The 13,380-nt window shown below is 43.9% G+C and overlaps 1 protein-coding gene across 14 annotated transcripts in view; it reads right to left on the bottom strand.

The window, feature by feature from the left end:
- AKAP13 (A-kinase anchoring protein 13) overlaps nucleotides 1-13,380 on the bottom strand; it is a 195,271-nt gene that overhangs the window by 79,567 nt on the left and 102,324 nt on the right. For all 14 annotated transcript variants that reach the window (XM_059678194.1, XM_059678195.1, XM_059678200.1 and 11 more), the window contains one exon: nucleotides 8,598-8,731. In XM_059678194.1, the coding sequence (XP_059534177.1) occupies nucleotides 8,598-8,731 (134 nt within the window). The remainder of the gene's footprint in view (nucleotides 1-8,597; nucleotides 8,732-13,380) is intronic.

The raw sequence follows: 13,380 nt of genomic DNA, 5'->3' as shown, positions 1-13,380 counted from the left end.
ACACACACAGAAATATTATTCAGCCACAAAAAATGAATGAAATCTTGCCATTTGCACCAACATGGATGGGCCTCAATGGCATTATGCTTAGTGAAATAAGTCAGACAGAGAAGGACAAATACTGCATGACCTCTCACGTGTGGGATGAATCTACCTACCTAACTCACAGATACAGAGAACAGATTGGTGGTTGCAAGAGGTGGAGCTGGGAGGGGAGATGATGGGTGAACTGTTTCTGTTTTGTTTAAATAAAAAGAATTTTTAAAAAATGAACAGAAGTGAATAGTGCAAAAATATGGATGAAAAAAGTGGTAAGAGGAACCAAGAAATGACCAGTTTGGGGGGAACCAAGATGGAGGCATAGATAAACATCAGTACTCGCATTATGAGGGTGCCAGAAGAAGAACCTATTGTAAGAAATGACAAAACTTCCCTTACCTGGTGAAAGAAATAGATTTACAAGTCTAGGAAGCACAAAGAGTCCCAAACAAGAGGAACCCAAAGAGGCCCGCACCAAGACACATCATAATTAAAATGCCAAGGATTAAAGACAAAGAGAGAATCTGAAAAGCAGCAAGAGAAAAGCACTTAGTTACCTACAAGGGAGCATCCATACGACTGTCAGCTGATTTTTCAACAGAAACTTTTCAGGCCAGAAGGGTGTGGCAAGAAATACTCCAAGTGATGAATAGCAAGGACCTACAACCAAGATTTCTCTACCCAGCAAAGCTCTCATTTGGACTTGGAAGTCAAATAAAGAGCTTCCCAGACAAGAATAAGCTAAAGGAGTTCATCACCACCAAACCAGTATTACATGAAATGTTAAAGGGTATTCTTTAAGAGGAGAAATAATAAGAAGAAAGATAAAAAATAGGAACCATAAAATGGCAATAAAAACATATTTATCAACAACTGAATCTAAAAATAGAATCAGAGGCATGGAAACATAGGGAAGGGAGTGTGAAGAGATTAAGATCTGATATGCGTACTAGAGGCCCGGTGCAGGAAATTCGTGCAAGGGGTTCAGCCCTCGCAGCCCCGGCTTCGTCTGGAAGGTCGTCCAGAAGGACGTCCGGAAGGTCATTTGGCTGTCTGGTCTAATTAGCATATTATACTTTTATTATTATAAATATGCATTATCTATGGACATAGATAATAGGGTGGTAAAGGCCTGGGTGGGGAAGGAACTGGGTGGAGGAGGACAGTGAGGGGGGAAAAAGGGAGACATATGTAATACTCTCAACAATGAAGATTTAAATAATAAAAAAAAGGAGTGGTGAGCATCAAATGTGGTTCTTTTGTCCCAAAAGGAGGAAAAAAGGTACATATATCCCTCCAAAAATGGACCTATGACCTGAAATTAAGCAGTTCTATGAAAGAAAAAAGGAGATTTATTTTTGGACTCCAGGAGGAGGGAAAAAACTCCTTAGAAAAATGTTACCTAAAAAGTGATTAGTTAAGAATTTGGCTGTTAAAGAAAGGATGATTTGAAAAGTCCCACATGACTGTCCATTTGGTCCAACACATGAGCTATACACCCCAATATTTATTAATTTATTGCAATCATTCCACACCGATCAAGATTTAAGATCTGCAAGGAACTTTAGAGAGCACTTAACCACTATCAAAACAGAAAATAGAGACCAGAGAAATTAAATAGCTCAAGGTCACTTAAAAATACTTAGCCAGGTCAGTACATTACACCCTCACATTCATTACCTACAGATATATTTACACTGAGGTTACAGCTTTTCCACTCGTGGCTTTACGATCTGGGGTTCCTCTCTGTAGCACTTGTTTTGCAACTATCTACTGTAGAAGAATATGTGCAGAAATTTCCTGGAAACTCCATTTCAGAGGAGACATAAAAAAAGAGTAGCTCCAAAAACTCAGTATGAAAAAGCTGAGGAGTAAGTTTCCCTGTGGTTGAAACTAACTCTAGCTTTGGACCCAAAAGAGCTAATTAGGGGCCGTCTACTGGCAACGGCCAGAGGCCAATTTGTCTCTTCCTAGGTGACACATCCACCACAAAACTACACATGCAGATATGATAGCAGGGACATCTTTTAAGGGACTTTTAAAAATTGGAAATTGTTGAGTAAGGCTAGGCTATGTGAGCCATTTTGAGCAGCAGCGTTGGCTGTCAAGTTCCCTACCAACTGCCTGAGAGCTGCCATGCTGTCCTCTGGCTGTGCACGAGGGCTGCGAGGAGCCACACAAAACAAAGCTTATATCCAGACTCTTGGACGAGGGATGGAAATGCAAGCTCGCCCCCTTGAGACAAGAGGAAGAAAGCATAGTGTTCCACTGAAAATAATAGAAGCGTAGAGAGAACTTAGGAGAAGACATTAACCAGAACCTGTCCAACCACACACTCATCACAGCCTTGAAGAGACAGATATGAATGCTGTTGTAACAATAATTACGAGTGAAAATTCAGTTACTTTGATGTTTGGCTGTGAAGCTGTAAAAAAGGGGGAGCAGGGTTCTGATTTAAAATGCTGTCTTGATTGAAGAGCAGGCTTTCTTAAATGAAGAGTAGACTTTCCCAGTAACCCAATACTCAACATATGGGATTTTTGAGTTGTGCTTGAACGCATTTGCTCCTGAGTACTTGGCTGCTAGGACCACGGGCATCCTGACAAGATCCACTGGCTACTGAACTCTCTGTTCCAAATGGCTAATAAGCTTATGTGATGAGCATTTGGAAAAGGAATTATTACAGAGATACCTCAATGAACGCATGCCCCAGGGAGGCAAGCTCCTTCTGATGAACTTGGCCACATACTGCAGAGGAGATTCACATGAGACGTGGAGCATGCCAGTCTGCAGCAGGGGAGTTGGGGGGGGGGGGGCGTTGAGGGGCGGGGGCGAGAAGCAGGAGTCAGAATTCTTTCCAGGCCACCACGGAGCACATCTCAAGGTGAGTGACCCATGAAGGCTTCTATTCTGGACGCAAGGATTCAATGTCATCTCTATACCTAGTCATCTCATTCTTTTGAAAATAAAAGGCAGATCTGGAAAATCTTAATTTCTGTACCAAAAACGAACTCTTTGGACAAACACCACCTTGGCGGTATTTTGCTGAAGCTGAACAGATTATAATAAGAACATGAGACTTGTTTAAAAATGAGTCAGCTTTGGTCCCGAAATGGCGAATGTAATTTCTCCAACTCTCATTGAAAGCATGGGAGGCTAATGGAATGGGACCATGGTCGGCAAACCGCGGCTCGCGAGCCACATGCGGCTTTTGGCCCCTTGAGTGTGGATCTTCCACAAAATACTGCCACACTCAAGAGGCCAAGAGCCGCAGGTGTCTCGCGAGCTGCGGTTTGCTGAGCCGCAAGTTTGCCAACCACTGCCCTAGACCTTGGTGGATAAGTCTCAGTCAGGGGGCACTTGTTTAAAATGCTGAAACCCACCCACGTGAACTGGACTCCCCGGAAGTGGCCCCTCAGGATGGCTCTCCGTGAAACCACAGTACGTCTAGTGGGAACAGCACTCACACAGCCGTGAGCCTAGTCCACAGAGGTAACTACAGAAATGAGGCGGGCCACTTAACCACGCTGAAAACATGGAACTTCAGATCATCGTTCAGGTTCATTAACATTCTAAATGTCTCAGAGGTCAAACAAGCTCCCAGCCTCCCACCTTAAGTTAGGGTCTGATGCTATTCTTGCAGCTTTTAGAACAATGTTCAAGAAGCAGAAACTGAGTCTCGATTGTTCTAGGAACCACCGTACGCCACTGGTCACTGAAATGAGGGAAAAGAACACTGGAAGCTGCCGTTATGAAACTGACTGATGCTAAGCTGTACTCACTGGTGCCAGGCTCTCAGTGCCTGATATACATTAACTCGCTGAAAGGAAACAGAACAGAACACAGGCAATCTGAGAATCTTGAGACCAGTGAAGTATATAAGAGGGGATCATGTTGAATATTAAATTGTAGCTTAATATTACAGCGTTGGCAATACTTAATAACAAGCCACAACCCTATTGTGTATGACTAAACAACCTGGCCTCCTCAACGGCGGGCTCCACGTCTGAACAATTTTCAACCCAGTGAAGAAACATCTGTTAGGATCATCTATAGTCTATGGAGAAACCTGTAGCAGTAAACACATAAATGTGTTTTCCCTGAGAAAATAAGCAAGCACTCATCCTGCTATTGCCTAATTCCTTCATGAAATCATGATTTTCAGCATTATTAACCTCTAAATTAAGAGCTCATTTATAGCACAACATGTCAGGTAGGTTAAGGAATGAAAAAGTCGCTCCTCAGGTTGTAAGACAGGTATCAGACGATTGAACTAAAGCAAACAAGAACCCAACTGGATTTTTCTTTAAATACTTGGTAGAGCCACACTCAACAGAGGTCCCTGTGCACTGACAATAAATATGTTTAGAGAAGGTTACCAAACAGGGAGACTTCTAAAAGAATTTAAAATAGAGTCTTTATTGACGTATGCTAGAAAATGGCCATAAATGCACCATAAGATACACAAATTCTTCCTGTTTTACCTTGAGAAGAGGATGATTCAGTGAAACAATGATTCGATGAAGCAATGACTGGCCTATTCCCAAGGCCAACACAGGGACTGGGCATGTGTCAGAAAGATCGGATTAAATAATATTAAACAAACGCCACTCCACCCTCAACTACAACCAACCAGCTCAAGTAACCCTTTCAGGCCGCGAACAGATTCCAGAGGTTAAAGCAAGAGGAGAAACGGAGGAAGACACCGAGCTGGGGAGAAGCTAAGCCACACAGCCAGTTCAAGAGGCACAGACGGGGCTCTGCCTTCCTGCTTGCTGATAGCAACTAGAGCGCTCACCACGAAACCAATGAAACAATAGAGAAAACAAGCCTATTTGCTTTCTTTTCATCCACTGATGAGCAATATTCTCTAGGCCAGGGGCCCACTGCCTGCTTTCTGTACAGCCGATGACAAAACCTAAAAGTGGATTTTACATTGTTACATGACTCAAAAATATTATCCAAAAAAGAGGATTTTGTGACACATGAACGTTATATGAAATTCAAATTTTAGTGTCTATAAAGTTTTTTCTGTAACCCTCACTTGAGGATATTTTTCCATTGATTTTTAGAGAGAGTGGAAGGGAGGGGAAGAGACAGAAAGAAATATAAATGTGAGAGAGACATACTGATTAGTTGCCCTCACATGCCCCCCCTGCCAGGGCCAGGGATTGAGCCTGCAACTGAAGGATGTGGCCTTGACCAGAATTGAACCTGAGCCCTTCAGTCTGCGGGCCAATGCTCTATCCACTGAGCCAAACTGGCTGGTGCTAAATAAAGTTTTAGTGGAACACACACTCTTGTTCACAAAGTTGACTAGTTGTAAGAGACACTATGTCCCCAAAAGCCTAAAATATCTACTGTCTATCCTTTTCAAGAAGAGTTTACAGACTTCTGTTTCCTAGTAAAAACACACACAGTGACTATGGCATATGAGGAGTTACCTGGGGGAAAAGAGAACATGGAACCCAGGGGGAAACGAAAGCGTGTGTGCATGCTGCAGCCTTTCAATTCACAGCAAACAGGCAAGTGTGGCAGAGTGCCAGGGAGGAGAGGCAAGCGACCAGGTTTCACATCATTGCAATGCTGTGCACACAAAAAATCTCCACTATTTAGACCTGATGATCTTCAAGAACTAAGAAGATGCTTAACATGTTTTCTCCAACTACATAAAGTGCCAACATACACACAGCATGAGGCAGAGGTCTCCCCCATCAACACATTACACGGTTCTTACCTACGGCTGCTCCTTAGAATATACCCACGGGGGAAGAGTCAAGAGGATGCGTGTGCAGTGTTGTGTGAATCCTAGATGATAAATCAAACTCCACGCTCTCATTCTAGCTCCGACTGATCTTGAGCTAGCCATGTGACTCTGAACCTCTAATTCTTTTATCTATGAAACTAGAGGCCCTATGCATGAAATTCGTACATGGGTAGGGTCCCTAGGCCTGGCCAGCGATCAGGGCCGATTTGTGGGGCAACCGGCAGGGTGAATGGGGGGCCCCCCGCTGGCACCTGCCTTGGCCGGCCCCGCCCCCCACTGCCTCCCTCTGCGGGGGAGGGATGGGGGGGAGCCCCCGCTGACACCTGCCGTGGCTGGCCTGGGGCCTGTGGGCAGCTCCTGTGTTGAGCATCTGCCCCCTGGTGGTCAGTGCGCATCATAGCGACCGGTCGTTTTGCCATTTGGTTGATTTGCGTATTAGGCTTTTATTATATAGGATGAGGCACACTGACCAACCAGAGGAATATTATCTTTCTCAACGCCTAAAACTAGAAGAAAAAGAAAACAGGAAAGAGATGAGGGAGTTTTTTATTTTTAAAAATGTTTTGTCTTCTTTATAATGGACAAGATACCATCACAATGGAGATATCTCTCATGAGAAAGCAAGCATCGGGCTGTGCTCAGTGACACTAACCACTGCCCTGTTAAGGAGGAGGACTGAGTACAGGCATTTGAATTCGAGGATATGAGTTTGTTCCTTCTCTTTTTGTAGGGGCGTCTGGAAACAAAGACACATGTACCTACCCATGCAGGGTGTGTTCTCTTTTCTTTCCCCAGAGGCAAAAGCAACATTGGTCTGAAACGCCTGCTATACAAAGAGCCACCCAGGCATTAGTCATGAGTATTATCTGCACTAAGGAGCGGTCAGAACGGTCAGCACCTCCCTCCCAGTGCGCTCCAATAAAACCAGGCTTGTTTATCGCCCTTCAGACACTTGGAACAGTTTGGGAGGGCACAGTGCTGTTTATACGAGTGGAACTTTAAGAAGATATGCCACTTAGCTCTCTGAAGAACCAAACCAGTGCACCATCTGGTCTCGACAAGGACTGATGTTCTGAGAGGCGATATAACTGAGTGCGGTAACTTGATTTTCAGCTTCCGAAAGGTTTATGCTTTTCTTAAACCAGCATGGAATTTCAAATTGAAAGCAATGTTTCTGTCTACAAGTTAAAGAAAGTTCCTTGTTTTTAAAATTCACAGCTTTAAAGAAGTCATTTCAAGAACCTGAAGGAAAGCATTTTAAAACTTACTGAATATTAAATACAGAATTGCCATACGATCCAGCAAATCCACTACTAGGTATATGAAAACATATATCCACACAAACTTGTCTGCAAGGATGCATAGCAGTATTCCTCACAATGGCCAAAAAAAACCAATCCAAATGTACAACGAAATGCGGCATGTCTACAGAATGGACTATTACTTACCAATAAAAAGAAATGAAATACTGATCGATGTTACATGGGTGAACCCTGAAACACTATGCTCAGTGGAAGACCCACATACTGTATAATTCCATGTATATGCAATTCCAGAATGGACAAATCCATAGACAGAGGATTAGTGACCACCAAGAGATGGGGGGAGGATGGGTGGACAGCTAATAAAAGTGGGGTTTTAAAAAAAAAGTGAGGTTTCTTTTGTGGGATAACCATACTGTCCTAAGATTAGATAGTGGTGACAGTTGCAAGACTCAGTAAAGCTATTAAAAACTACTAAACTGTGCATTTTACTTGAATGAGTATGATTTCATAGTATGAGAACTACATTGCAATAAAGCTGTTATGAAAAAAGGTAACATCTCGCCCTAGTTATTTTTGCTCAGTGGTTAGAGAGTCGGCCCAAGGACTGAAGGGTGTCCGATTCCGGTTAAGGACATGCACCTCGGTTGCAGGCTTGATCCCCAGCCCAGAGTTGGTGCATGCGTGGGGGGCAACCAATCAATGTGTCTCTCTCACATCGATGTTTCTCTCTTTCTCCCCCTCCCTCCTTCCCTTCCACTCTCTATAAAAAGAAAATCAATTGAAAAAATATCCTCGGTGAGGATTAACAAAAAGAAATAACATCTCAATAGAGCTATTGTGGAAAAAAAAACCTACTAACCATTTTTTTTTATCACTAAAACGACAGACTTCGTATTGCAGACAGACAATATTGAGCTCTAAGTGAAAGTCTCATTTTTGCTGCTATCAGTTTCTACATAAAGAAAAGGAGCCATAGCCGGTGTAGCTCAGTGGATGGAGCATCGGCCTGCGGACTGAAGGGTCCCAGGTTCGATTCCAGTCAAGGGCATGTACCTTGGTTGCGGGCACATCCCCAGTGGGAGGTGTGCAGGAGGCAGCTGATTGATGTTTCTCTCTCATCGATGTTTCTGACTCTCTATCCCTCTCCCTTCCTCTCTGTAAAAATCAATAAAATATTAAAAAAAAAAAAAAGGGAAAGAGTCAGGTTTAAAAGGACTAACATCCCTTTGGTAATTCTCATTTTGTGACCCATTAAACTTGATGACAAACTGAAAGGTCTTGTGCTCACAGGGAAAATACAATCTTTTCCATCACCATCTCCAAGGGATCCACTCCGGAAGGCCATTACACAACTCTGCCCTGTGGTGTACACCATTTATGAAAGCTTAACTGCATAGCCACGGTTACATGTCATGGAACGAGAGAAAGGAAAAAACACTCCCCAAAACAAAAAAACAAGGCCGTAAATCAGGCCCGCCGGGCCACGCTGAACACGGCTTGTGCTGGCGAAGATCGAGGCCACTCACCGTCTGTGTCTTCAGGCCTTGTCTCGTCCCCGAAGGCGCAGCCGTGTCGCCTCCAGCCGCCTCCTCAGAAACGGAACTCTGCCTGGGATTCCTCAGAAAGTCCACCTCATCGTCAGCCTTGGTGTCTGGCATTTCTGAAGAGAACACGAGGGTTACACAGTGCATTTGGAACGCTGATTCCCGCGCCTTACTATTGACACACATGCTCCGGGTTTCATGTGTTTCTGTGTGTTTTGTGTTTTTGCTTTGGGGCTACGTGGAAAAGCATTCTTTTACTTTCAGGAGTTGGTGTCATTTCTGACCCGATGCTGAGCTATTCCTTTATTACATGGCTGCATGGTTTTCTCTGGCTTTCGTATGGGTTTGTAGGTAAGGGAAGGTCCAATTCAATGTTTATTGAACTTCCATTTTCACCACTGACTTTTCATGACAAACCTGAGTGTGGTGCTGACTTACATATGCTTCAAGGTAACAGATTACAGCTGAAGCTAGGCGGTCCATCTCCACCATCATCCGAGAGGCAAGAGATGCTTGCATGTGTACAGGACAAAAAAGAAAGCACTGAGGGGAAGCCTTTGAGAAGAGTCTTTCTTTAAAAATACTACATACAGCCTGACCAGAATGGCTCAGTGGTTGAGCGTCGACCTATGAATCAGGAGGTCAAGGTTTGATTCCCGGTCAGGGCACATGCCGGGTGGCGGGCTCGATCCCCAGTGTGGGGGCATGCAGGAGGCGGCCGATCAATGATTCTCTCTCATCTACCTATCTCTCCCTCTCCCTTCCTCTCTGAAATCAATAGAAAAATATTTTAAAAATAAAAAACACTATATGCATTCATTTACCCAGAACTGCAAATGGTAACACTAACTGTTCTAGTAAGTTATTGTTTTAACTTTTGTTTCCTCCCAAACCGAGACATAATCACAAACGAGCAATTCCTTTTTTAAGAAAAAGTTTTCCTTTTTTAAGAAAAAGTCTTCTCTAGAATTATGCTCAACACAGACCAAACAACAGTGGTTACCTGGTCACCGTATGGGTAAGCAAACACAGGAAGGACGTGCTAAAATGTCTGAAGCAAATTTAGGCTTTGGCACTTCTTTGAAGGGGACTGATGACCGAACAGTCAAAATTCACCTTGATAATCCAAACACAAATGGAACGGTCATCTCCATTTCACCTGGAAAACTTCCTGCGGTTATTTATCTAGTCATGCCACTGCTCTGGCAGACAGAACTGCTCCCTACACCAAAGGGCAGAGGCTTCTTTCACCGAAGAACAGACTATCTTAAAACCAGTGGTCCGGTGCACGGACCCATGCACACTGAAAGGAGATTAATTAGAAGAAATATTTTAATATTGCTATTCGCCCTTTCTAATACAAGTGTCAGAGATGAAAGAAAATTAGTAAAATGTATATGAAAATAATATATAAATGGATTAATAAGCAATAACAACTTGATATAACAAAGACATGATATAGAAGCAACAAAAACATGATATAAAAACATCGATAAAAACAATGACTGATAAATTGATTAAACTCATTCTAATATCTCCTTGTATACCACATTTATAGTAAAAACACTTTCAGAGCACTTGACTAATTTCCCTTGTGATGAAGTACGTACAACTTTAACTCTAACATCACACGCTCTTTGAACTCGAGAGAAAGCAACATATAACTGACCATGTCAGAAAACGGGTTCAGGTAGGAATATTCCTACTCTGTCTAGAGTTTGTCCTTGTGACTTATCAACAGTCATTGCAAATGCTGGCATCACGGGAAACTGTCTTTGAATTAATTTAAATGGGAGGCCAGTGTCAGGCGGGGATAAATCAATTCTTGGAATCAGAACAACCTCTCCTTCCACAGATCCTGTGAATACATCAGCTTCGATTATGTTGGGTCGCAATCTTTTGATAATAAATCTAGTACCATTACAAAGACCCCATTTACTATTAAGATTTCTCATTAGCATGATGACTGCACCTACTTTCAATTTCAATTTATGGCACAGCATTCCCAAAGGAGTAATACCATTAAGAAATTCGATGGAAGCTTTATATGTATAGCGCAGGTGCGAATCAATGTTTATTTTTAAATTGCCAGTGTGTGTCATGTATCGGACGGTCGGACAGACATACAGTTGATCACTTAGCCTTTTATATACATAGATTTTGTCCTAAAAGGACACTGTGACATGCACAAGGATCTACTTTAGATTTAGGAAAGTTACATTTCTATAAACAAACCTTATAAATCTTTGCCCCTATAATTACATACTCTTACTAGCAACTTAAAAACAGGCAAGGAAATCCAAAGAACCAAACTCAATCCTATATTTCAAAAATGTGATTAAATTAAAAAATCTGACTAAGCCATGCCCTTAGAAGCATTCCTTGACCAAGATATTTCAAGGTGGATCAGAGTAGATTTTTACTGTTGTTGAGTTTTATTTTATTTATTTGGGGGATGTGATTTTTGGCATGACCTTGCTATCCTATGCCCATCAACTGATAATACGGATTTTTGGCAAGCATTGGCCAGTCGCAACGGTAAACAGTGATTACTGACACTTGACTGGCCTGGCTCACTCGTGTACAACCAGGTTCCCACAGCCCTGAGGCCAATGCTCTTGGGGGAAGGGCTCACCCCCTCTTTCTACCCAGAAGCTGTGTGTTTTCCCCATTTCAATTTCTATTTGGCTTAACCCACAGCAGCAAATAAAAAAACAGAAGCCGGGGCCCTGGGACTCCTTCCAAATCAGCAGGTAAACTCATGTCCCTTCACTCATGAAACAGGCTGGTCATGCTCATGAATGGAATATGAACTTCCTAGAAAAAAAACCCTTTTGCTCTGAGATCACACTCGGGGCTTTTTTTCCAGGGCGATGTGACCAGGGGCTTTCCCCGATCCGGGCTATTTTTCTGAAGAAAGCACAGATTTTTATCACTGGCCACTTCTCTCTGTAATTTGAGACCAGGAGCACGGAGCACATATGACTCCTCTTGGTAACTGAACAAGTAACTCGCCCACACATACCAACCAACAGCCCCAAACCCAGAGATACCGTTGAACTGGCATTCGTCGCGTTTTCCTTCCTAAAACTTGAAGATCTTTTCCATATGTAGGTGCTGATAAATATCAAGGTCTGAAATTCTCCCTGGTTTCTACCTTTCTGAGGGCACTACAGACACAAAGCTCCTATAGTTGACGCTGCCTTGTGTTAAGTCTCACTGAGCCAGAAAGAGAAACCATTCCAGCGCATGCGGCCCAAGGCGCTGCACCCAAAGGAAAGGAACCCGGCCAGGCATCAGCTTACAGCCGTTCCCCTTCCTCCCAAATGTCAACCTGCCGCGCCCCCAAAATAGACTTGTTTTTGTGCCTTATTTTAAAGAGTGGAGACCTCCTCACTGAAATTCTGAGAGAGCAGCCAACAAGTTTCTCCCACTAACGATACAAAACATCAATAAAACTAAAACCCTAAAGTCACCAAAAAATACTACTGAGCGTTTCTTAAATACCTCCACTGAATTAAAAAAAAAAAAAGTTATAAATGATTAACAATGCTGCTTCGGGGAAATGACAATGTGTTTGCACTGCTCTATTTCCTAAGCAACGCCTTTTCACGTTCTGTTTGTTCATTTCTCTACACACCCCACCCCACCCCACCCCCACACGCTTAACTCGTACTGCACTTAAAGGGATTTTCAAAAATGAAGAAAAAACATCAAAAACACAGTCAGACAACAAAAACAAAACAGGCTAGGTCTTACCTACAACAGCCTGGGGCCAAACATGGAGACAGGTCCTCTGTCTATACCTGGTAACAACAGGTGGTGGTATCAAAGCGAATCGAACTGACCTTGACAGGTTTCGGGAGGAACACGGAGCCTGGCTCCAGTTTCAGCTCCGGCCAACTCCCAGGGAGAAGTTTTATTCAGAGAGAGCTGGTCTGCCCTGCGCAGTGGGGGTGCTCTGCTCTGTGGACATGGAGCAGGCGGCTGTGTGAGCAATCAGCTCGCTGCAGCTGCTTCACCAAGATAAGCAGACACCACGTCTGCCCTGTGACAGCAGCTCAGCAGACTGGGCTGGGGCGGAAATCCTGCATCCTATGCCTGCACCGTGCAGCGGCCTGCATTCCCAGACTGCTGCCCAAAAGCCACAGGCCATGGGATGGGAGGTCTGGTCCTAGAGCAGGAAGAGGAGGGGGTGCCCCCCCGCCCCCCACGGATGACCTAATACCACCATGTGGGATGTTAGGCCATCGGCTTAGACCGATACTAACAGCTAGTTATTCATGAAACCACTCTGACTCTCAATTTGCTCAGAACACAGGCGAGGATGGGGGAAGGAGTTCCAGGCATGTAAAGGAAACACTCTACTTCAGCACCGTCTTGGATGGCTCTAGAGAAAAGGCCTAAGCCATGTGAATACATGCACCTGCTAAATTCCTTCATCATTTCAGAGCAGCGGGGACCTAGCAGACATGGAGTTCCAGGTTAATAGGACCGTACCGCCCACCCCACCCCAGTGTGACAGACAGAGCACCTACAGACTCAGGCAATCGAGCCAGGGGTCTATAATACAGGACGCAAAGTCTGTTCGGCACTGGGGGCGGGGGGTGGGGGAGGGATGGGGGGGGCGGGGGCGTGCCTCTCTGGGGGTGGTGACTATTCACTTAGCAGCCTGCCCAATGAATGCAAGACCTCTAAAAAGCAAGGACACCTATATTCCTACCTGCACGGCACACAGACGCTCAGGGAGCTTGTCTCTCAACTT

This window comes from Myotis daubentonii, chromosome 21 (genome assembly GCF_963259705.1).
Source record: "Myotis daubentonii chromosome 21, mMyoDau2.1, whole genome shotgun sequence".
Lineage (NCBI taxonomy): Eukaryota > Metazoa > Chordata > Mammalia > Chiroptera > Vespertilionidae > Myotis > Myotis daubentonii.
Note: the sequence above shows the minus strand (reverse complement) of the source record. Positions and strands in the feature narration are given on the sequence as shown.